Source organism: Primulina huaijiensis, chromosome 15 (genome assembly GCF_012295235.1).
Source record: "Primulina huaijiensis isolate GDHJ02 chromosome 15, ASM1229523v2, whole genome shotgun sequence".
Taxonomy (NCBI): Eukaryota; Viridiplantae; Streptophyta; class Magnoliopsida; order Lamiales; family Gesneriaceae; genus Primulina; species Primulina huaijiensis.
Window position 1 is genome coordinate 965,447 of NC_133320.1, and position 24,904 is coordinate 990,350.

At 36.0% G+C, this 24,904-nt stretch overlaps 1 protein-coding gene across 1 annotated transcript in view; it reads left to right on the plus strand.

Moving 5' to 3' along the window:
* Positions 1–1,532: 1,532 nt before the first annotated feature.
* Positions 1,533–24,904, plus strand: part of LOC140959496 (serine/threonine-protein kinase TOR) — a 32,912-nt gene continuing 9,540 nt past the window's right edge. The window contains exons 1-34 of the mRNA XM_073417353.1: positions 1,533–1,578; positions 1,647–1,721; positions 2,518–2,690; positions 3,855–3,953; positions 4,487–4,646; positions 4,734–4,877; positions 4,992–5,161; positions 5,252–5,456; positions 5,527–5,721; positions 9,771–9,923; positions 11,002–11,123; positions 11,270–11,369; positions 11,445–11,540; positions 15,211–15,341; positions 16,591–16,693; positions 16,776–16,958; positions 17,059–17,151; positions 17,324–17,359; positions 18,220–18,318; positions 18,401–18,499; positions 18,610–18,772; positions 18,854–18,978; positions 19,076–19,128; positions 20,054–20,177; positions 20,311–20,484; positions 21,306–21,458; positions 21,566–21,718; positions 22,279–22,353; positions 22,433–22,567; positions 22,639–22,700; positions 22,872–22,969; positions 23,284–23,393; positions 23,729–23,902; positions 23,980–24,045. Coding sequence (XP_073273454.1) covers positions 1,552–1,578; positions 1,647–1,721; positions 2,518–2,690; positions 3,855–3,953; positions 4,487–4,646; positions 4,734–4,877; positions 4,992–5,161; positions 5,252–5,456; positions 5,527–5,721; positions 9,771–9,923; positions 11,002–11,123; positions 11,270–11,369; positions 11,445–11,540; positions 15,211–15,341; positions 16,591–16,693; positions 16,776–16,958; positions 17,059–17,151; positions 17,324–17,359; positions 18,220–18,318; positions 18,401–18,499; positions 18,610–18,772; positions 18,854–18,978; positions 19,076–19,128; positions 20,054–20,177; positions 20,311–20,484; positions 21,306–21,458; positions 21,566–21,718; positions 22,279–22,353; positions 22,433–22,567; positions 22,639–22,700; positions 22,872–22,969; positions 23,284–23,393; positions 23,729–23,902; positions 23,980–24,045 — 4,128 coding nt within the window. The 5' untranslated portion in view covers positions 1,533–1,551. The remainder of the gene's footprint in view (positions 1,579–1,646; positions 1,722–2,517; positions 2,691–3,854; positions 3,954–4,486; positions 4,647–4,733; positions 4,878–4,991; positions 5,162–5,251; positions 5,457–5,526; positions 5,722–9,770; positions 9,924–11,001; positions 11,124–11,269; positions 11,370–11,444; positions 11,541–15,210; positions 15,342–16,590; positions 16,694–16,775; positions 16,959–17,058; positions 17,152–17,323; positions 17,360–18,219; positions 18,319–18,400; positions 18,500–18,609; positions 18,773–18,853; positions 18,979–19,075; positions 19,129–20,053; positions 20,178–20,310; positions 20,485–21,305; positions 21,459–21,565; positions 21,719–22,278; positions 22,354–22,432; positions 22,568–22,638; positions 22,701–22,871; positions 22,970–23,283; positions 23,394–23,728; positions 23,903–23,979; positions 24,046–24,904) is intronic.

Sequence of the window (24,904 nt, forward strand, 5' to 3'; positions counted from 1 at the left end):
AAAATGGCCAATACTTGTGTCTCATCAACCTTGCATTTGGATCAGCCTATAAAACCGAAAACAAAAAGAAAAGAAGAGATGTGTACAGTTATTACAGGTAAAGAAGTTAAAACAACACAAAAATAATATACACAATGTAAAAACTTACTTTTACGTATTCATTCCAATCAACATCTTTTACATCAATCGTTTTGTCGGTATCATTACACCATATCCCACTTTGAGTAAGCATACTAACCAATGATCCATGGTTTTTTTTCCATACATGACTTTTGAGTTGATATGAGGAATTCCACGTATATCTGTTTCTGGAAATGAATTCTGTATTTCATTTTCAAGAACAGTTAATTAACCACTATGAAACCCATTTTTCTGATTTCCATCCCGTTCTAACAACAACTTTCAATGCGTCGATCAATGCTTCTTCTTCTTTAATCGACCATATTCGTCGTGTCTTGTATGTTTTGTTACTTTTCACACTGTCATATTGGATGCTTGACAGTTTCATAACTGTTCACCACATTAATAATAATGAAAAAGAAATATCACATTTAACTCTCAGGAATAAATGTATAAAATATCAAAACTCAACACTGCAAGTTACAAAGTATATCTGCATGTCTATATGATGGGTTTCGTTCATTGTTAAAAAAATATCAAATGACATGTGCTAATGAATGAATACTATGGCACAAATGCACTGCAGATACATGGACACCCAGCAAATTTCAGCAACAAGAGGTTTATAGCGTCTATATAATGAAATTTTCTTGACATTATACATTCAAAACACTTGAATTTACCAACATATATATAATGAATCACCATAACTCACAGTTAGGGACAATAGTATGCTTAATTGAGCAATATGGATGTTCAATTTCAATAACGTAAGAAGCAAAATGGAAGAAACTAGTAACTTATAAACATCTTAAACATGGAGTTGTCTAACGACTCATAATATTCAAATTCAAATATCATAAAAGCAATAAAATTCAATTAAATCCTAATGATTGGTTGTACATTGTCGTTGCTAATTTTTCCCTCTAATTATCATAATATGTCGAAGTTTCAACATTATTGATCGTTTCCTCGGGTCATGCTTCATCATTTTTCCATTGTTTCTACAAATTCATCCTCTAGCAGACCCACAACCATCTCACCCCATATAAAGTCGTAAAGTAAAATGCATGCCATGGTCATTTGATTACGAGTCTTGATACCATAACATGAAGGGCTTCTAAAGACTGACCGTTGCTTTTTCAAAACCTAAAAGCTCTTTTNGTCGGGTTAGACGGGTTCGTGTTCGGGTTGGGGGTTTTCGGGTTGCTTCGGGTTCGGGTTGGGAAAAAAAATAAAACAATTTCGCGGGTTGACCCGAAACTTGACCCACCCGACCCGATTGACACCCCTAGTCGTAAAGTAAAATGCATGCCATGGTCATTTGATTACGAGTCTTGATACCATAAAATGAAGGGCTTCTAAAGACTGACCGTTGCTTTTTCAATAACCTAAAAGCTCTTTCNCCACTTAGCCAGAGCTGGTGGGGCAATGACTGCCGATGAAGTGGAACGCTTGGTATGTTGAAATTTTTATTCTCCATTTTGCTGAATATTTCTCATACTTTTAATTTCTACTATTATTAGGTTAAAATTGCACTGGATTGGCTTCGTCTTGATAGAGTGGAACATCGACGTCTTGCTGCTGTTTTGATCTTAAAAGTAAGTTCCATGTTTAGAATCTCTCTCATTATTTACAAATCCAATAACGGAGCTACAAAGCTTCAGAGCTACACGGAAGTCTACTAGGATAAAGTCAAACAATTTTGGCGCTATATTTATTTTCTATGTGCTTGTATATGGATGATCGAAGGAGGAAACAGCGTGGATAATTAAGAGATGTTTATGGACAAATCATCAATCATAGCCAAAACAATTGCCGTATTAAAGATTTATCCATTGCTCTTAGAAACCGGTCAGACTTGACCCCTGTTCTGCTTGTTGCCTCGTGTGCTTTTAACAAATATGGGCTCAAGTCTCAACACACATAATTAAGAAAAACACAACCACAACAAAATATAACAATCTATTTTTGGCAGGACAGTTGATTAACAATTCACACAATTAATTTCTCAGTCAAGAACTATAATTAGAATGCACCAAAACCATATATATATTATTGTTTTTCTGGAAACCTTTTCCTCTTGATTTCAGAATTTTGCTTTGTTTTTCCTTTCTGTTTACTGTTTGCTGCAAGAACTGCTTGACGTTTTTGTTTATTCACCTCCTTTTTAATGCAGTAATCAAAATCACGTCAATCACATCGGTCAAAGGCATAAATTATGAACATTAAAATATAGCTTTTCAGTGTTGTTTTACAATATGATTAATCCTTGAGAATCTCAATTAACTTGCTAAACATGACAATAATTCGCTCAGATTACTTTTTAAATATAAAGCACTAAATAATATGCTTATCCAAGCTAAGAGTTATGCAGTGAAGTTATCTTCTTGTTAGGAAATGGCTGAGAATGCTTCAACAGTATTCAATGTTCACGTTTCTGAATTTGTGGATGCTATCTGGGTTGCATTAAGGGATCCAAAGCTAGAAGTTCGGGAGCGAGCTGTGGAGGCACTTCGTGCTTGCCTCCGGGTTATTGAAAAGCGTGAAACCAGATGGCGTGTTCAGTGGTAATTGTAGCTTTTTTTCCTTTCTATATGGTCGCATCTATGTTGTGGAAATAAGCTGTACATCTGTGTTACATATCTATTTCAGTGGCTATATTTGTTTTCGTACATGAAAAACCCATTGATATGATGAAATCCAATTCAGTTTCTACATGGCTAAGCATCAGTGCTTTTGAAATTAGAAAGGAAAATATCATTCTTTTATATTAATCTGAATTCTGAACAAATGTATTCTTGGTGGTATTTTGGAAATGTAATGTGAAACTGGCAAAACTGTGTGAAAGCATGTCTGAAATGGCTTATATTTTGACAGAAATAGTTTATTTTGAAATTAAGAACAGGAGTGGAACTGAAACAAATGCAATATATTTGATCGTTGGACCCATTTAATTACCTACCATTTGCCTTATCAGATTAAAATGTCTGCTCCTTGGTGAACCATGCTTTTTAGATTTTAATTAATAATTAATTTACCCCAAGTGAGTCTTTACTTATAGATACTTAAGCGCGCTCTCATGACTTTTGGAGCAATCGTTCTTGGCTTCCCTTAGAAAAATCAAGTAGGAGGTTTGGAAGCACTTGGTATTAGTTTAACGCGTACATAATTTAATAGTATTCAAGATTTAGAAAAGCCTTGTACTAAAGTAGTTGGTCCAAGAGTTATTAGTCATGGAATATATCCAGTCTTACATCACTGACAATATTGCCTTCTGCTAGATAAAAATGGAGAGGAAAAAAATGTTACAAAAGAAGTACCAGTAAGGATCAGATACAATAAAAGGAGTGCTATATATTGTGTTATAATCCTCATAAAAACTATAATAAGAAACAAATTATATCTTATTAATAATATGTGCAATAATAGAAGAAACATAATCCAATTGTCACATTTTTGGAAGGGAGTTTTTGCTACTTTTACCATTGAACATTAAAAATTACCCCTGATTGTCCTTGTAGAACCTTTTCACGCCTTAGGTTGAAGCCTCTTCATGGTCAATACAAATTCTTAAAATAATGTTTTGTCTTTGGTTCCAACCAAAAAAGAAATTGAAGGCAATTTGAAATATCCTGTTTCTTAACTTTTTTTTTGTTTTTTCCTGTTGTGAGGAAGTTGTTTCTGCCACTTTTTACACATGTCCATTGTTTTGTGAAATTTTTTTGTTGCAGGTATTATCGTATGTTCGAGGCTACACAAGATGGATTGGCTAGAAATTCCCCTGTACACAGTATACATGGTTCTCTGCTTGCAGTTGGGGAACTGCTGAGGTAGGTGGAACAATGAGTTGATCTTCTTCAGAAGTTAGCTGTGTAGGTATTATGTCTGTTTAGGTGTGTTGTTTCTGGTGAATTTTGGAATGCCCTTTATTTTAAGTGCGTGTTTGTGTTGAAGCATAAATGATTTCAGTTAACCTTTTGTCTAGTCCTTACTTGTTTTAGATTCCCTGGCTTTGGGCATTCCCTCGAGACTTGTTTTGTAGGCATTAGTTGGCACTCACCGTATACTAGTTCATGCAACTATATGTTTTATTTATTTTTATTCGGAACAAAGCTTTTATATGATCCAAGGGAACTTTCTTTACATCTTTCACGATTTTTATATTTTATGGTGAGGTCAGCCAATCTCCATTTTCTACAAAGCTTTACCTGGTTTTTGCGGCAATATATTGCAGCGCATTCTCTATTTGGTTTTTAAGACGATGTTTCACCAATGTGGCTACCATATAGTTTAAGAATGCTGAGATGAAAAATCCTCTCATCATTATTTAGGGTTTGTTGTGAATTTGGTATCAATTGGGCAGGAATACAGGTGAATTCATGATGTCAAGGTATAGAGAAGTTGCTGAGATTGTTCTCCGCTATTTGGAGCACCGGGATAGGCTAGTTCGTCTCAGCATTACATCTTTGCTACCACGAATTGCCCATTTCTTGCGTGATCGTTTTGTGACTAACTATCTGACAGTCAGTATCCTTTTACCTTAACAAATGAGTAAATTTGTGCTTGCTAATGCTTAGAACTTTATTTGGCTCACAATCCCTTCTGTGCAGATCTGCATGAGGCATATACTTCATGTTCTTAAAATGCCTGCAGAAGCTGCCAGTGGATTCATTGCTCTTGGGGAAATGGCAGGTGCTTTGGATGGTGAACTCATCAATTATTTGCCGACAATAACATCGCACTTGCGAGATGCGGTAGGGTCTAAGCCAACTAGCTATGTTGTTACTCTGTCTCTGAGTCAATGGCTTTCTGGTAGTTCTGTGCATTTACCATACAGATAATTTTGGTTATGGTTCTTCTGTTTGTAGATTGCTCCTCGTAGAGGGCGCCCTTCTCTTGAGGCTCTAGCTTGTGTTGGAAATATAGCAAAAGCTATGGGCCCTTCCATGGAGCCTTATGTTCGTTATCTCTTGGATGCAATGTTTTCTGCTGGTTTATCCGTCACTCTAGTGGAATCCCTCGAGCACATAACTACTAGGTCTTCAGAAAGAATGCATACTTTTTTCTATGTTTCCTTTGTCTAATTGCATTCACGGGGTTTGATATTTAGTTTTGTTTGGCATTGCAGCATTCCATCTTTGCTTCCAACCGTTCAATTACGGTTGCTTGAGTGCATTTCTGTTGTTCTTTCACGACACCATCAAGTGCAGTCAAGACCATCTATGTCCATTACAAGGACTAGTGGCACAACTGTTACCGTGCAAGTATTGGAACTTAGTGGTCCTGCCCTTGTTCAACTCGCTTTACAATCTCTAGGCCGGTTTAATTTCAAGGTTGTGTTACTTCGAACTATTTATTATACTTAACTTCTATGTTATATTAATGAATATGCTTCCAATTTAGGGTCATGATCTTCTTGAGTTTGCACGGGAATCTGTTGTGGTGTATTTAGATGATGAGGATGGAGTTACAAGGAAAGATGCTGCTTTGTGTTGCTGCAAATTGGTCGCCAATTCCTTATCTGGTGTCTCTTCTGCAGAATTTAGTTCTAACAGAACTAGTCGAGCTGGTGGAAGGCGGCGGCGTCTTGTTGAGGAGGTTTGATTCCGTGAATACTTTACTAATTCCCCTATTATCAACAATTTAGTAACTCTGAATAAATTTTAAAAAAATTAATATTTTTTCCCACATATATGGAAATGAGGCATGAAGTCTTATACGACAAAGCAAAGGTCATGTAAGGATTTACTGACGAACTTGGGTATTTAGATACCTGTTAACTTCGCAATTTAATCAAATTGGGGTATTGGGTAACAATGGATGATTTTTTAGTACGTAAATTTACGCTCCAAATGTTGAATGGACTGTTGTATGCCGCTAGAGGCCTAGAGGTAGATTGTACAAGGCCATAATTGACATTCTGGTATGTTTTCAAAGGAGATAAATTAGTTTGGAATTGATTATAGAGCCCATTCATTCGCGGAAAACAACAATGAACATTTGATTATGTATAACACCATAGGTATGTGACCATAATGCATTCATGTTCTTTGACAGTGTGATGTAATCAAATTTTAAAGCTCATGTTGGAAGGTGTGTTTCGATTATGGATCTATTGCAAGAATTCCAGTGTGCAGTTTTAGCACTCAATGTGCATTCTTTGATAATCTCATTTTTTTAAAAAAATATTCAACTATTCTATTTTATTACCTAGTTCAAATTCTATCCGGATTATTCAGCATTTATGTGTTTTGATGCAACAACGAATGGAATTTATTGAAAGATTTCTTGGAAAAAACCATAGATCAACTAAGCCTTCAAGGATTTTGCAAAAAGCCAATCTAACCATGGGTTATGGTGATGATACACTATGGAATTTGATTAATTGAGAAATCTGGCTTTTGAGAAATCACACATTCCAACTATCTTCTGCAATGTAATTTAGTTCACTTCCAATGATTAATGATTATGTTCTTATGACCGTGCTCTTGAAAGAGTGATTCTAAGGGAGCCTTCAATATCTAAATTGTTTGTGTTGTTTTTACTTTTAAGTGAAGATGTATGTAGAGTAGACATGCTCAAGTAGGGACTTTAACAAATATAGTATACAACTCCTATGCCAAGATCCCTGACCACTTGGTGCTTCATGCATGCATACAAGTATACAATTTATAGTCGATGTAACTGAACCGAGGTATGGAAGTGTCTAGGGGAAGTTGGAATCCAATGACTAGGCTCTCTATTAGGATTCTAGATACTAGGAAAATGCAATAATCTCGGAGACATAGTATTGTACCGACTTATAAGAATAAAAGAGATATAGACGACTACTCAAATTATAGAAAGATTAAGTTTATGAGCCATATGTTGAAGTAATGAGAGCGAGTGATAGAGTGGAAACGTAGGAGTATCACTACTATATCAGATTACCAACTTGGTTTTATGCCGAGTAGGTCTACAATGGAAGTTATTTTCTTGGTTAGACAAATGATTGAGAAGTATAGAGAACAACAGAAGAGTTTGCATATGATATTTATCAATTTAGAGAAAACCTATGATAGAGTGCCCAGAGAATTAATCTGGTGGATACTTAGATAGAAGCATGTGCTTCAATGCTACATCAAAATCATTGAAGATATGTATGAAGGTGCTGTAACTAGTGTCAGATCTGTTGGAGAGCTGTCACGTGAATTTCCTGTGGTAGTAGGACTTCATCAAGGATCGGCGTTAAGCCTTTAATTCTTTGCTTTGGTTATGGATGAACTGACGAGACATATTCAAGATGAGGTACCGTGGTGTATGTTGTTTGCAGATGATATTGTCCTGATAGACGAAACTAAAGAAGGTGTAAATAAAAAATTAGATAGATGGCGTAAAGCTCTTGAGAGTAAATGTTTTAGAATTAGTTGCTAAAAAACATAATATTTACCTTGTAACTTTGGTCCTGAATCTAGACTAATGGGTAGTCCAATCTAGATTGATGGTCCAGAAGTCTCAGAGCATGAAGCTTTTCGCTATTTAGGATCTATAATCCTAAAGACTGGGGACATTAGAGAGAATATAGACCATATAATTAACAAGGATGAATGAAATGGAGGATGTCATCATGAGTTTTATGTGATAGAAGGATGCCAGCGAGATTGAAAGGAAAATGTTATAAAGCTATTGTTCGACCAGTTATACTTTATGGCTTAGAGTGTTGGGCCATTACAAGACTATATATGCATAATATGTCGGTAGCGGAGATGCGTATGTTAAGATGAATGTGTGGGAAAACGCACAATGATAGAATTAAGAATGAAAGAATTATGAGCTATTTAAGTGTAGCCTCCATAGATGATATGACTAGGAAGAGACATCTAACATGGTTTGGTCATGTGAATAAAAGGCCAAACGCGTCCCAATTCGACATATCTTAGATTGACATGTTAATAAATAGAAGGAGCCGAAAGAGGGGTAGATCATTGAAAACTTGGATAAAGGTGGTCGAAGAGGATATCTTAGATATTTGTTTAAGAGATTACATGTGAGAAAATTGCTTAGTTTGGAGAACTAATATTCATGTAGCCGACGACGCAACTAGCGGAAATGTGCTATAATAATAATGATGACGACTTTCCTTTGGTGGCTCAAACAACTGAAATTGGCATGATTAATTTCTGCATATCCTCTTATTTATAGCATATTTTGGTCAATTAGATCGACACGAGAATGATGCAACTTTTTTGTTGACAGGAAACAATATTATAATATTTAAAACTATTAATTACATATAGCGAACAAGTGGTTCGAGCAATCGAAGACAAAAACCCGGATCACATTAACAACAAATAAGACTCCAATCCCTAAATAAATTTTAAAACGAAAATATCTTAAACTTCTAATGCTTCTCGATCCAGCTATGAGTCCGAAACTTAATCTTGTCCCAACTTTCTTCATGCGGTTCTTCTAGTTTGTCAAAAATGCTCCTATTCCTCTCCAATCAAACTGACCAACAAATAAAATGAACAACCACCATAAAAAAATGCTACCCCTCCTGCCTAGTTGGCGTCCAAGATCTGCTTTAAATAAATTCCTCGTTGATCTCGGAGTTACCCAAACCAGACCTAACTCCTCTAATGCTTTGAACCAAAGGTAGCTCGTAAAAAGGCAATGAATAAAAATGTGGTCCCAAGTCTCCACCTCTTGCCAACATGACACATACCAATTTGGGCGAAGAGAGCATGTGAGCCAACTCTTTTGTATCATCTCGCAAGTTGGTAATTTTTCCATCTCTGGTATCCACGAGGACACTTGAACCTTGGATAAGATCGGCACTTTCGAAATGACATGATATAGAGGAAACATGGGAAAACCACTATCCGAAAAAAAAGCCTCATAGAAAGATTTAACAGAAAATATCCCTAAGGTATCCAAACCTATTTTCTAACATCTTCAGCTCCTTCAACCAAACCGACCCTTTCTAAGGACCCTAGCAGTTCATTCAAAACGTTCACTTGCTCATCCCTCAAATTCCGGCGAAAGTGCAAATCCCAAGAAAGGAGGAAATGGAATAAGTGCCAAAATGAATAAAATGGGAAATAGGCTTATTATGAGCTGTAGAAATCTGAAATAGAGATGAATTGATCGTGCAAAGTGGCTGTATTCAATAGTTGTTAACAGTAAAGTAGATGAAAAGGCAGGCCTTCCCCACTTCTGGATTTCAGTATGTCAATGAAGCATTAGCCCCTCTTTATCTTTCACCATCCACATAAAGAATCTTCCTTCTGATAATCTGTTCCTTTTGTATCGAACTACACTAATGTGACGGGAATTATAAAATGTCAAGAGTTTGAAATCATGGAGTTCGGAAGGTTGTGAACTCGATATGAACCTACTCTTCACAGTTGCAAACAATCATATTGCTAGGGCTTTTTAATTAGTTCTATTACTTAACATGATAAATTACATCTCTTTCTGCTGCGGTTTGAGTAGCAAAGTTAATTTTCTACTAATCAAGCTTCCGTATTGTTTATCTTTGAAGTAGTGGTGTATAGATATTGTGCATTGTTCTTAGTATCTGCTTTACTTGTACGTGGTTTGGCAGCAACATCATCACTAATATTGCACTGATTTGCTAACATTGTTACGATGCCACCATTTTGTAGATCGTAGAAAAGTTTCTTATCGCTGCCGTTACGGATGCTGACGTTACAGTTCGGAGATCTGTATTTTCCTCTTTGCATGAGAATGGAGGTTTTGATGATTTTCTGGCGCAGGCGGATTCCTTGACTGCTGTGTTTGCAGCTTTAAATGATGAGGTTAAAAGCATTTATCTGTTTTTTTTCCGTTTAATTATAAGATAATTTAGATTAGAAAAATCACGAGAATACAATTAATTTATATTTTCCTTTGTCAATCCTGTCTGCACTCTCTCCTTTTCCTTGTACCATAAAAATTAGATCTTGGAGAAATAATTGTGATTGATAATTGTGCAATAATTATGTGATGCTAAATTTTGTCCCTGATTACAAGTGCTTGATTTTTTATTCTAACCGGCATGAAGTGCTTAGTTTTGGAAGGAGGCCTTTGGTAAGGAAAACACGTATAATGTGTTTGAGTCGTAGTGAAGAACAAGTCCCATGGGTTTTCATGTTTTATTTTCTCTTTTTCAAAGTGGGTATTCCTCAAATGTCCCTTTTCCTAAAATGGAAATTCATTCTCCACAACTGCCATTCTTGAAACTTCATGACATGACATCCTCTAACTTAACCACTTTTGTGGAGCATTCATATAAGCAACTCTATTGTAAAACCCCATGGCATTCAAATTGATGCATTTTGTCTTTGATTCAGGGAGAATGCAACTGGAAAATAACTACTATTATCTGTAATCTGTAAATAATTAAATGAATAGATTTTGTGGAAATATACGAGGAAAAGATAGTTTGGAACAAAGCCTGACAAATTTGTGTGTGAATAAGAACTTCTTATCGTTGGAGCTTTCTATTTACATTATTTTGCTTTTGTTTAGCATTTAGCGACTGTTGATTTACATGTTAATTATGTTTGTTTCATCTACACGACATCATGAATTCTTGAGTTAGATATCACTTGTTTCTTGAATAAGGTACCAAGGATCTTTAATCTTTTTATTAATATAGTTGCCTCGGTTCTGAATGAGTATGTTTATTGGGACTTTTTGACTTTAGTTGTGCACTGAAGATTTCAAACTTTCCTGAGGCTGGGAAATGAATGAGCTTCAGTAGTAATGTATCGTATCAATTTTGAGCGGGCTGAACTGATGATTGCTTTAATATGTACAAATGTGCTCCCTCTGTCTGTGGTAATATAATGAAGTCACATTGCTGTCTGCTGAGTTGATATGTTCTCCTGTTAGGATTTTGAAGTTCGGGAAATTGCAATTTCAGTTGCTGGTAGACTCTCTGAGAAAAATCCAGCTTATGTTCTTCCGGCACTCCGCCGACATCTTATTCAATTATTGACTTACCTAAAGCAAAGGTATCGTTATGATGCTAAAATTCGATAAAACTTTTTGGTGAACACTTTTGAGTTGGTGACAGTCGCTGACCCTCTATTTTAATTTTTTGTTTCTTTCGTATTTTCTTTCTAAGACTTTGTATTGACCTCGCTCTTATTGCTAGCAGTGCGGATAGCAAATGCAGAGAAGAGAGTGCTAAATTGTTAGGATGCTTAATTCGCAATTGTGAGAGATTAATTCTCCCATATATTGCTCCAATACACAAGGTGTGGTTGCTGACATGCTTACCCATGATTTTGTTGAGTTGTATTCTTTTGGTGACAAAAATTTGTGTGTTCCAGGCCCTTATTACAAAACTCTCCGAAGGAACTGGGGCAAATGTCAATAATGGCATCATAAGCGGCGTTCTGGTAACCGTTGGGGAACTTGCCAGAGTGGTGGGTATCTGCTTTGTGATTCTGATTTTTTGCGCTCAATCAATTTTAGTCCATTTTACAATTTGACATGTTCTGCGAACATATTTTATTATTTGAAGCGTCCAATTTTGCAATTCATTCTCAAGCAACCACGTTGTTCTCGTTTCTTTATAAGAGGGTGTTGGCTTAGCTCACCAGCAAACATCTTATAAGTTGTTTGAGAGCTTATAAACTCTTAAAATTTGTTTGGGAAGTTTTAAATTTTTTTTAACAAGTCAAAATAAGTTGTTTTTTAAAAAGTTGGGGTACACCAATATATGAAAATAATAATAATATTGTTAATTATTTTTAATACAAATATAATCAAATTATTATTTAAAACTAATATTTGTTAGTAAGATTCTGAATATACTAATAATAATAACAATTTATGGAAAATAACTATAGTTTATTTTTATAGTGTTATGTCCTTTTTCGTATCATAGAAAAAATATCATATAACACTAGATACCAAGCGATATCTTAGTATGTATGGAGTTCTAATAATAGACAGTCCAAATTTATCCAACTTAGGAGTAACATGAGGAACTTCTTCTGATAAAGCTCTCTATATCGCAGCCACAAAAATCCTAGTAGGGTAAAAAACTTCAGTGAAAGGCAAGAAATTTTTTTTATGATAGGAAACATAACTTTTTTATTATAATAATATACGTTTTACAAAAGTAGCGGATGAGTAATCTGCAAAATTTAAAACCGTTACGATACTATCATCATGACCATACATACTTTCAATCCCTAACTAAATCTGAAATAGATAAATGATTAAACTCTGTCAATTTAGTCGTCCAAATCGCAACCCTGAATTTGATCATCTCCCATACTTCGTAACTTTACCCTAGAGTGAGGGTTGGGGATCGGAAGAAGTATCGAATGAAAGAAAAGAAATCAAATGGTTGTTAGAAGAGTTGATATGTCGAAAGAGTCAAATCAATTATCAAAAAAGCAAGGTCAAATGGATTAAAGAAGGGGATGAGTTTGGTATGGGTAGTTCTAAGATCTTCGCACTAGCTGTTTGCTGCAGATCTTTGACGTGAACTTGGCAGGAGGGATATAATTTTTTAGACATTGATAATTCATTGTATTTGCTGGTCAGTTTGGCTGGAGCGGAATATAATGATTTTTGACAATCTAGAAGAGTTGTTGAAGAGAGTTGGGACAAGATTAAGATTCAGAGATGTTGATAGCAAAGTCAACTCTTCAGTTCTCTGGGATGTGAGATTTAGAAGAGATTTTGATGAGATTGAGCTAGGTGAGTGCACTAGTCTCTTAGGGGTCTTAGAGCGAGTCAAGTTGGAGTTAGGAGTTGAGGATTTTAGAGTTTGGTTGCGGGATTCTTCCGGGTTGATCACTGTTCGATCTTTTTATAATTATTTCTTCCCGATCTTAAATTTTCCTTTATTCCCTTATTTTCGGAATATCTGGAAAGTACCCGTCCTGCAAAAGGTTCAAGTTTTCTCTTGGATCGTGGCTTTGGGAAACTGCCCACATGTGACTCGGTGCATAGAAGGTGGCCGGCCTGCGCTCTAAGCCCTCAATGGTGTTGTTTATGCCGTAAGGAAGAGGAAAATCAGGATCATTTGCTCTTGCGTTGTTCTTTCTCGACTGGCTGACAGAGTTGGGTTTCCAATGGGCGGTCCCAAGGAAGGCACAAGATCTTTTTATTATGGAGCCAGGGCGTCTCATACTCTCATTGCGAAAAGGTTCTCGAGCTTCTGGTACATCATAATTCATTGCATATTTTGGTCCATATGGTTGAAAAAGAATAACAGAATATTCGAAAATGTGTCGGAGCCCGTGGAAGAAGAAGTATGGGAGAAAATTAAATTTCGAGTTGTTGATTGGACGACTAAGTTGACAGAGTATAACCACTTATGTATTTCAGACATTGTTAGGGATTGGAAATTTTCTTGGTCGTGATGACATTGTGATAGGGTGCTAGGGAGTATTTTTGTAACATTTCTTGCGGACTACTCATCCGCTACTATTGTAATACTTCCTAATATATTAATAAAGTTTAGCCAGGATAATGGGTGGGATGTGGGGTTAGCCAGGAATTCGACATTTAGAAGCCCTTGGAAATTTATCTCTTGTTTTTACCCGGCTTTTCATCTCTTGGTGGGGGCGGTGTTAAAAGAGGGTAATGTCATTCGATTTTGGGAAGATGTTTTTTTTTTGGGGGTAGGGGGCAGTCGTTTCAAGAGCGTTTTCCATCTATTTTTTCGGATTTGTACCTCTATTAATAAACCAATCAGTAGTTTTTTTGATGTGCAGTCTAGTGGAGTCAATCCTATCTTTCAATGGGACGTGCGTTTTAGAAGAGATTTAAATGAGGCTGAAATGGGTGAGTTCATTAATCTTTTAGGGGTTCTAGACACGGTTAGGTTAGAGCTGGGTGTGGGGGACTTGAGAGTTTGGTTGGGAGACTCTTTAGGTCTGTTTTCTGTTTGATCTTTTTACAACTCCTTCTTTCCATTTTCCCCTTTCCCTTTTTTTCCTTATTATGACAATATCTGGAAAGTACATATCCCTCATAAGGTTCAGGTTTTCTCGTGGATTGTGGTTACGGGGAAACTCCCCACTTGTGATTCAATGCAAAGAAGGTGGCCGCTCTGTGTGTTATGCCCGCAATGGTGCACATTATGTCAGAAGCAAGAAGAAAATCAGGACCACTTATTGGTACATTGCTCTTTTTCGAAAGGTATTTGGACAAAAGTTTTGCAAGAGTTGGGTTTTGATTGGGTCTTTCCGAAGAGGGCAGTAGACATGTTCGTTATGGAGCCGGGAGGAATTTCAGACAGAAAATTTAGGAGCTTTTGGTACTTGGTGATACACTGTACGTTTTGGTCGATCTGGTTGGAGAGAAATAACAGAATATTCGCAGAGGTGTCGGAGAAAGTGGACGAAGTCTGGGAGAAGATCAAGTTCAGGGTTGCGAGTTGGACGAATAATATTACAAAGTTTAATCATTTATCTATTTCAGACTTGATTAGGGATTGAAAATTTGTATGAGCATGACGAAACTGGGGTAGTACTTTATAGGTTGTGTTAGTAATCGCTTTGCGGACTACTCATCCGCTACTATTGTAAAACTATTGTAAAACTTTATCTATTTATAAACTTTAGTTTCCTATAAAAAAAAAAGTTTAGTTTTCTATCCAAAAAAAAAGTAATATATGTTGTTGATATGATCAAGGATTCTGTTTTCTTTTTTTTTTTGTTGTGTGGATTGTTTGTCCGCTTCTTGTAATTAATAGCTTTTAATTATTTAATATATAGTTTCCTATAAAAAAATGAGTTGGCCCCAACAGAATTTTGATTTTTTGAGATGTCACCAAATTCGTCAATCCTTCTTAATTTTTTTTCCGGCCTCTTTAATCCTGTATTATCCAGCTTTCAAAAAATGTTATTCAAACTCCATCTCAAACTTTAAATTTTTCTTAAAGTTTTTGATCATTTTAAGGTGAAAAAGATAATTAAGGAAACCCTCAGTCATTAGAACGAGGGAGTAACAAATAAATGTTTCTAAGACTGTTTAGGTTCACCCTTGACTGTTTAGTTGAGTTTGTTTTTGTAATTTTTCATGGTTGCTGGAATGAAAGTCAACTTTTCATGAATTTTCCCATGTGCTCAGGGTGGCTTTGCGATGAGACAGTATATTCCAGAACTTATGCCTTTAATTGTGGAAGCTTTATTAGACGGATCTTCTGTAATGAAACGGGAAGTTGCTGTCACAACTCTTGGTCAAGTGGTACAAAGCACAGGGTATATATTACTTTGAGGTTTTTATTTCGATTTAGTTTTTCTTTATCGCATAATAAATCTCTGGTTGTTTAATAGAATATAGTGACTTTTTAGCAGGTTGTATATCCTCTGCTTGTATTTAACCTGTTATAAATTTATAGTTGCCTTAGATTGCTACATGAATCTTTGCTTGACTCAACTACTATTTCGATTCAAAACATCTTGTTGCAAAGTCTAAATGGCTAGTACTGGAAGTGGAAGTTTATCAACTGTAAAGTTCTTAGAACATTTTGCTTCAAAAGGATGCACAATTATGTTCATCTTAACCCCGATTATGTCTCTCAATGGGGTTAGTTTTTTCGAAACAAATTCACTTTTTTGATGACTTATACTGTGGGTTATGAACATATGCATTTAATAGATCATTACAAATGCATACCATGAACTTTGTTGGGTTCATACCTAACAAAAAGATGTTCGAGTGCTGATGAATTTACTTGTAGATGCAACTGTTTTTTATCATTTGCATCTACATTGCAATATTAGCTTGGGCATCCTAAAACCTCCGTTTGAACTCGTCGACATTGCTCTCTAAATTTGTTTTTCCATCGAGGTTTGGTTGTGTAGTCTAAAATATACTAGGAAATCACTATTCACGTGTTGTTTCCTCTTAATAGAACAATTAGATGCCTTGATGAACTTATGTTGCCAACTCCTTGAAGTTAGAAACCGTCAGGATGGTTATCATTTTGGTTTTTGAGTCGTGCTATGACAGTTTTTTTTGTAGGTGTATCACGCTAGATAGAACTGGTCGACCTTATTTATGTGGTAAATTTACCCAGTTGTTTGTAACAAGGTCTTGATCTAGTTTCTCCTCCGTTTTTTTATTGGATGAACAAGTTGGGGTCCGCCAAAACCCCCGCCATGACCTTGATGGTGTTCTTTTATTCTCAAAGTAGAAAAACATTATTAACTTTAAATGTGTACATTATTAACTTAATGACTTTAAATGTGTACATACTTTTTAAAGTATAGTTGTTTTATTTGTACTCAGTTTTGTGTTTGTGAATGAAATTATTTTTACTTTTCATGAAGTGTTAGTAACACGATATGGAGTTCTAATTATATTGGGCATTTGGTTACAAGGAAAAATAACTCGTCAAAATTTTTAATGAGTGATGTCTTTTTTAGGGGGTTTCTGTATGGTGTGATTCTTTTGTTTTTGTATACCCGGACAAAGGGTCTGACATTATGTTGTATTATGTTGCAGTTATGTTATAACACCTTATAATGAGTATCCACAATTGCTTGGGTTACTTTTGAAATTGCTCAATGGTGAGCTAGCCTGGTCTACCAGACGTGAAGTTTTGAAGGTTGTGCAGCTTCTGGAGTCATGATTGCTCAAAGTGTTATACACTTATTTTTTATGCTTAACCTACTTATTTTTTTTTATAGGTTATTGGCATAATGGGAGCTTTAGATCCCCACGCGCATCGGCGGAATCAACTAAGTTTGCCAGGATCCCATGGTGAAGTTGCCCGCCCAGCTGGTGATGCCGGTCAACTCATTCGGTCAATGGATGAATTACCTATGGATCTTTGGCCATCATTTGCGACATCAGAAGATTATTATCCCACCGTCAGACTTAAATCTAATACCTGTGTTTTCTGTTGGCCGACTTATATTTATAAACTGGAAAGTCCTTTATTTGCTTCTTTGTAACTCTGTCCTGATTCAGGTTGCCATCAGTTCTCTCATGCGGATTCTTAGAGATCCTTCCTTGTCGAGTTACCATCAAAAGGTGGTAGGATCTCTTATGTTCATATTCAAGGTTAGTTTGATATGATGGTTACTTCTTGTTGAACGTTTTTGTTGCTTCTGTTTCTATTGGATATTTTATGTCCTTCCTCTTTCTTTAGATTTTGCTTCTTATATTTTATTGTACCGAGTTGCTTACTTGGGGTTTTTGTGCATTAACTTACTTTTTTATTCTGCGAGGCAAGTCAATGGGTCTTGGTTGCGTTCCATATCTACCTAAGGTTAGTCAACTCATTTCTAGCAACAGCGTCATGATTATTATTTTTACCTGAGAATGACACGATATGCGAATGTGGAATTTATGCCCCTATTTTTCTTTATTCTTAAGAAACTTGGATATTCTTCATTTGCTGTATCTGAAAATTTCAATTGTTCAACTTGAAAAAGCATCCATTTGACATGAAATAATGTGGTACTTTGCTAACATTTACTGGTTTAAGGCCAAAATATGAGCTACCAAAGATATAAATCAATAAAGATAACTCAGGCCAGGACAAACACATTCATCACTTTCCCCTTCACAGCAAGATGTTTTTCTGTTGAATTGCCATTTTCTTTTTGGCTTAATGCCATGAACAAAAGAAGATGAAGTTATTGTACTTTCCTTGCGGTAGATGTTTTGAAACTTTTGTCTGCTTCATATGCCAGCATAACAGACATCTGGACAACTCACTTGATTCGAGTATCCATTGATATCCGATGTCTGGGTTTTCTGATCATGAGGCAATGAGACCCATGCATGGTATAATTGGTTATTAAGAGTTTTACAAACTCACGAGACGACTCATTCTTTTACTTCCCTTGGGTTTTTGCATTCCCAAGATATTACATTAGCTATATTTGACTTCTCCAAACTTCCAATCTCAAGTTTTTTAATGCGTAAGCACACTTGCATTTTCAGTATTCAAAATTTTGATATTCATATTATTAACCATAGAATCTTCTTTTATTTTAGAAGTTTATTATGTATAGTTACAAGATGATCTAGGATATGCAACTGTAAATTGTTTAATGATCTGGTCTATAGTTGTATTTGTATCGGTTTTTTGTTCTGAATGGTGTGGTTTCTTTGACTGGGTAGGTTCTGCCCGACCTATTTCATACTGTTCGCACGTGTGATGATGGTCTTAAGGAGTACATAACGTGGAAACTTGGAACTTTGGTTTCTATTGTGCGCCAGGTACTTGCATACATCATCTGTATATTCATGTTGATTGATATTAATGCCTTGTATTAATTACATCTTTATTTCGCTCATGCAGCACATTCGAAAATATCTTCCGGAGCTGTTCTCTCTGATATCAGAATTATGGTCGTCCTTCAGTTTGCCTGCTGCTAGTAGACCAGTGCATGGATCTCCGGTAATTCAGCTTTTCCTTTTTAGCAATGTTGCTAATGAAAGTGAATTATCATTTAGATTGTGCGGAAAACATACATTTTTGGGAATTATGATGTGGGTTTGCAATTATAGATTCTCCATCTGCTAGAGCAACTTTGTTTGGCACTCAATGATGAATTTAGGACACATCTTCCTTTTATCCTTCCATCATGTATTCAAGTCCTAACTGATGCGGAGAGGTTTAAAGACTATACATATGTCATGGACATCCTTCATACTCTTGAAGTTTTTGGTGGTTGGTGTCCCTTTTTTGTCTTTTTCCAGTTTAATTGATATTTTAAAGATGTAATTTTGAATCCCTAACCTGAATGTGCAGGGACCTTGGATGAGCATATGCATCTACTTCTTCCAGCACTCATTCGAATTTTCAAAGTGGATGCATCTGTAGAGGTGCGGCGTTCTGCTATCAGAACTCTCACTAGGTTGATTCCTCGTGTACAGGTTTGTTTCAGATTATAAGTCATTGTTTCGTTTGTTTCCGTTATATACATGTATATATATCACCAATTACATTTCTCTGTACTTTTTGCATCACCAGGTTATGGGTCACATATCAGCTCTTGTGCATCACTTGAAGCTTGTCTTGGACGGGTTTGATATTTGTCTCTGTGTCTTATATGTGTGCGATGTGGAACTAATCAAGGGGAAATGTTATTCTGTTTGAGCGCACTTATAGTTGGCGGAGTTTTAACACCGACAGAAATATTAGATCCCCCCTTATTTACTTCTTGGTGACATATAAGTGCATCTCGTGTGACATTGAATATTCTTTATTGTGGCATTTTCCGAAATTATTGTTAATCTTCTTCATTTTTTTAATTTTATATAGACCCCTTAATAAATGAAAAGATTATGATAATGAAACATTGAATAGAAAAAATTTCATGCTTTCCATACTTAATCTCCCAGTTGAATAGAGCGATGGTGCAGATTTAGATGACCATGACTGTGTTTTTTCTATCATAGATGCATGATTCTTATTTCTTTTGACAAAAAAATTCACATTCTTCATAGAAATAAGCTCCTGGAAATCATTATAGAGAAAGGTATGACTGTGTAGAATCATTTGGCTGGGACCTTGTACAGAAAAATCTCACTCAGTTTACCTGTTTTCTTTTTTCTGTCTTGCTTTGACCTGCCTTGCATTATACCAAACTATATACTCAGTGATAACTGTGCAATTCGATTTTTTAAAAAATACCTACAATCCTATCTCTGCATTTTAATTGCATTGGCAGCTTCACAGGACTTGGGAGCAATTGTTATTTTACGCCAAATAATTGTTCCTACTTGTGAGAATCAAACACCCCTCTCTCACTTGGTTTTGTACCTAAATTACTTGTTGGTTGTATGATACAACTTAAATTTTTGAACTCTGACTTAGGTCAAACACTATATTTTGATTGATGTTATTACTTATGCAGCCATATAGAACAATTGGGCAATTGTTGCTTCACAACTTGTCTTTATGCTATTCTTCGCCTTCCCTTCTAACACACTAGACATCTCTTTGCAGTAAGAGTGATGAGCTGAGAAATGACGCTGTTGATGCACTTTGTTGCCTTGCACATGCTCTTGGGGAGGACTTCACAATTTTCATTCCATCCATCCATAAGCTTTTACTGAAGTATCGCCTGCGTGTATAGTTTTTATCTTCTTATATATTTTATCCAGCTCCTTATTCTAGTCAATCAAAACCTATGGCTTCCTTAAAATTTGAATTGTGTTTTATAATACATATACTTATGCGTATTATGGTTCAACTTTGAGCAGCACAAGGATTTTGAAGAAATTGAAGGCCGCCTGCAAAGAAGGGAGTTATTGACAATAGGAAGTACTGCCACTCAGAGACAAAATTGCCAGCTTCCTGGGGAGGTCATTAGTGACCCTTTAAGTGATACAGAGAATGATCCCGAGGGTAAAATTGACCCTCACAAGCCCCATCAGGTGCATTTATTTAGTTTTGTTGTAAGCAGTTGTTTATTCAAAATTAAAGATGATTAACACGGTCTGTATGTTTGGAATTAAATTTACTAAAATTCTTTACTGTGTATAAGTAAATTGCATTCCCTGTTTACTCATAATTCATCAGTGAAGTAAAACCTTTTAGTTTTACAACTACATTGCTTTTTTCTGTGAGTCAGAGCAATTTACATTGTAATGTTCATTTTGTCATTTTTGGGATAGCTCAGATAAACAGTTTCAAATTTCAACTAGTTTTATATTTTTCTGCGAGTGCCATTAGCTATTTGGCGCATTGTTAGGCACGGCATGTCATTCTGGTTTCCACTAAAGTTTAGTGCTGAAGCACTCATCTGCAAGTTGTACTCACAATCAGTTTCTATAACTGCGTGACTTGTGAGCATTTTGTAGACATGTCACATGTTTGTCCTGAGATTCCTGTATATCATTTACATGAATTAGAACGTTTATTGGAGATACTTCGTAAGCTTGTGCTCAAGGAAGAAATCTAATATGTTTTGAGAATATGTAGTGTTTCTACCAATTTAATTTCATGATAAACATATATGGACTGTCGCAGTAGATGGATGATGAAATCTTATTTACATAGTCTTGACTGTAATCGGATAAAACCTCGAACAAATAATTTTTTAGGTGAAGTGAATATTGAATGATGTCCCTTCTTGTATGTTATTGACGTTGGTAATGTTAGAAGAGTCTTTAATCTATAGAAGAGGAGCTTGACATGAAACTTTTGAGCGAAATGTGAAGAACCAGTAAATTGAGTTGCTTATAAAATTTCATAGATAAACGAAGTTCGATTACGTGCTGCTGGGGAAGCTTCTCAGCGAAGTACAAAAGAGGACTGGGCAGAGTGGATGAGGCATTTTAGCATTGAGCTACTGAAGGAATCACCTTCTCCAGCTCTGAGAACATGTGCCAAACTTGCCCAGCTGCAGGTATCTCTCTAATTTATGCATCTTTATCTCCCCCAAACCATCCTTAGCCCATTAGGGATGAAAAAAATCGTCCTCCATTAAGATTTAGTACTATATGTTGTTTGCAGCCTTTTGTTGGGCGGGAGTTGTTTGCAGCTGGTTTTGTCAGCTGCTGGTCACAAATGAATGAGACTATCCAAAGACAACTAGTACGTAGTTTGGAAATGGCATTTTCATCTCCAAATATCCCTCCAGAAATTCTCGCTACACTTTTGAACTTGGTAAGTTGTTTTGGAGTTGGGAACGTAGAGCTGAATTTGGCTTCTACCTTACTGATAGAATCTACTTTCTGTACCTTTAACTTTTTTGCTTCAATGAATTTGACTCATTCATTAGGCATAGTTTAAAGAAGATTTCTTCTTCTTCTTCTTCTTAAACATTTTATGATGAATGGAGTCGCTGTATCCAAGTGTAAAGAGTTATATTTTTCACGTCTTGAAAAGAGCGACTTCCTAAGACTTGGAATCAATGAGGCATGAGCAGAACATAGTAGGTCGCAAATATGATTTTTAGCTTCTAATTTTTTGGGGAAAGTGCAGGGCTATTTTAAAAAATGGGCCAATCAAATTGTTTTTAAAGAAAATGATCTCTATTTGATAACAACACATAATGCAACCTATTGCACAACATTATTTTAACAAAGCAAAGGTCATCTTTTCAAATATCATTTTTTTGTACAAATAAAAGTGCATGGTATTGGCAAGCTGTTTGGAGATTAAAATTTATCATGCCACCTTGAAATTAGTATTCTGCTGATATGTTTGTGAAATGATTTGTTCAGGCTGAGTTTATGGAGCACGATGAAAGGCATCCTCTTCCTATTGATATCCGCCTCCTTGGTGCTCTGGCAGAAAAGGTGAGTTTTGCTGTCAGAAACTGTGGGGGATCTTCCTGTATCATGCCTTAATTGTGTATCAACTCACTTTCTGTTTCAGTGCCGCGCATTTGCTAAGGCTCTGCACTATAAAGAGATGGAATTCGATGGTGCACGCACAAATAGGATGGATGCTAATCCTATTGCTGTAGTTGAAGCACTTATTCATATAAATAATCAATTACACCAGCATGAGGTTATTATTTACTTGTTGACGTGTGTCTGCAAATTTTATTCATGTTACTGAGTTAGATTTTTGATATTCAGGCGGCAGTTGGAATACTGACATATGCTCAGTTACATCTGGGTGTTCAATTGAAGGAGTCTTGGTATGCCTTATCATGAGCTCAAGTATTGTACCTATTCACTCCTGGAGTCCACTGAACTCTTTTGACACTGAGATGTCGTGTTATGAATGTTTCTACATTTGAGAGTATTTGCAGTTATAAATCTAATTAGCTGTGTTTTTTATTGGCTTATATGAACTTGCTTTTATCTAGGTATGAGAAGCTTCAGAGATGGGATGATGCTCTCAAAGCTTACACTGTCAAAGCCTCACAAGCATCAACTCCACACGTTGTTTTGGATGTAACACTAGGTGTGTATTGAGGGTAACATATGAGCATTAGGGGGGACATATTTGTTTGAATTTGTATAGCCATCATGTAAATGCACATCTCTGTCTTGCTGCAGCCCTGGATGAAAATAAAAAAGTGCTTTGTTGTTGATTGAACTTGGATAGGTGGTCGAACAGCTGTTGATTGTTATTTCGCCTACGGTTTTTATGATTTTTGTTCACCATGTTGTGTTTATTAGCAGAACTACTTTTGATTCACGTTGCATGACATAGATCAATTATTGACATGCATCTGATTGAGGATGAGATTTCTTTCTACCATTTATCTCTGTCAGGGCGCATGAGATGCCTTGCTGCACTTGCTCGGTGGGAAGAGCTCAACAATCTCTGCAAAGAGTATTGGACACCTGCTGAACCAGCTGCTCGATTGGAAATGGCACCAATGGTTTTTTTTGGTCTTCATTATATCCTATTCATGAACTCCACTGTTTTTTTAAAAAATAAATAATTATAAACCACGATTCTACTTTGATATTTTCTTTTGAGTAAGAGTCATCAGGCCAACTTTCAAACCAACCCCATTAAAATAGAAGCAGGCTGAATCCTTAACTCACATAACTGAAAGAACTATTCCGCGTCTATTGTAAAACATTCTACTATCATAATAAAGTTTATTTTTCTTTAAAAAAAAAGAACTATTTATTCCTGATTCCCTTTTCATTACATAACCGCCATCAAACCTTGTCCCTTTTGTAACAAATACCTGATTTGTTTATCTAGGCTGCTAGTGCTGCCTGGAATATGGGTGAGTGGGATCAGATGGCGGAATATGTTTCTCGATTAGATGATGGGGATGAAACGAAGCTTCGAGTTTTGGGAAATACTGCTGCCACAGGTGATGGGAGTAGCAATGGAGCGTTCTTCAGGGCTGTACTATTAGTTCGTCGAGGAAAGGTATCTTAATTTTTTGTACTATTCTATTTTGTTTTTCCTTATCTGATGTGGCTTTTCTCCTCTTTTCAAATCTTTAGTATGATGAAGCACGTGAGTATGTTGAAAGAGCAAGGAAATGTTTGGCAACAGAAGTGTCTGCATTGGTATGTTTCCAATTTATTTAATGAATCAGAAGAAGAAATGTGGTGTTGTCATGAGGAATTCTTACATTGGACACTGACTTCTTTTTTCTTGTGATAATATACCAACATAGGTTGGGCTTGTTGACATCCATTATGTTTATTTAGTATTCTTTCGCCACGTTTGGTACTTGGGATTAGTGTAGGATAACACTTTTAGTAAAGTGTTTGGTTCATTTTTAAGACCACTGGGGATAACCATGGGCCCGGGAATGACGCACTGTAGAAACGTGAAAATGCAAGAATTCAATCCCAAAGTCAAGAAGGTATTCTTAGTCCCTATTTCCACAGTAGATCAGAAAACTTGCCTCTTTTACAAAATTACCCTTCGCCCTACTTTAAAACGTTGTTTCCCATTTCTCACTTATTTGTTCTCTTCGATTGAAAATGGCCGCCGTCGTTCTTCAATGAGGTTTACTACATATCGTCCATTGAAGTCCAGTTCGGCCTCGCAAATAGTTTGTCAACTCCCTACTTTCACACTGACTGCATCGTCTCATCCTTAGATTTTTTCTTCAAAAGAACCTCGTACGGTGTACTTCAATAAATCAACGGTCGACAGACCTGCAAATTTTACTTCTCGAAGACACAAAGGCATCAAAATTAACGAAAAACAACGAAGAGTTAAATACTTTCGTTCTTCTTCCGATTGTGAACAATTCGGAAATTCAAAAAAAATGGAGGAACATTTATTTGTAACCCATCACCTTGACTTCCTTTCACATATCTTCTTTTGTTCTAGATCGGATGTCTGATCTAAGAAATGTGAAAAAGCATCATTGAGTGAGATAGTAGTTGGGTAGATCTGTCCTTGGAGTAAAAA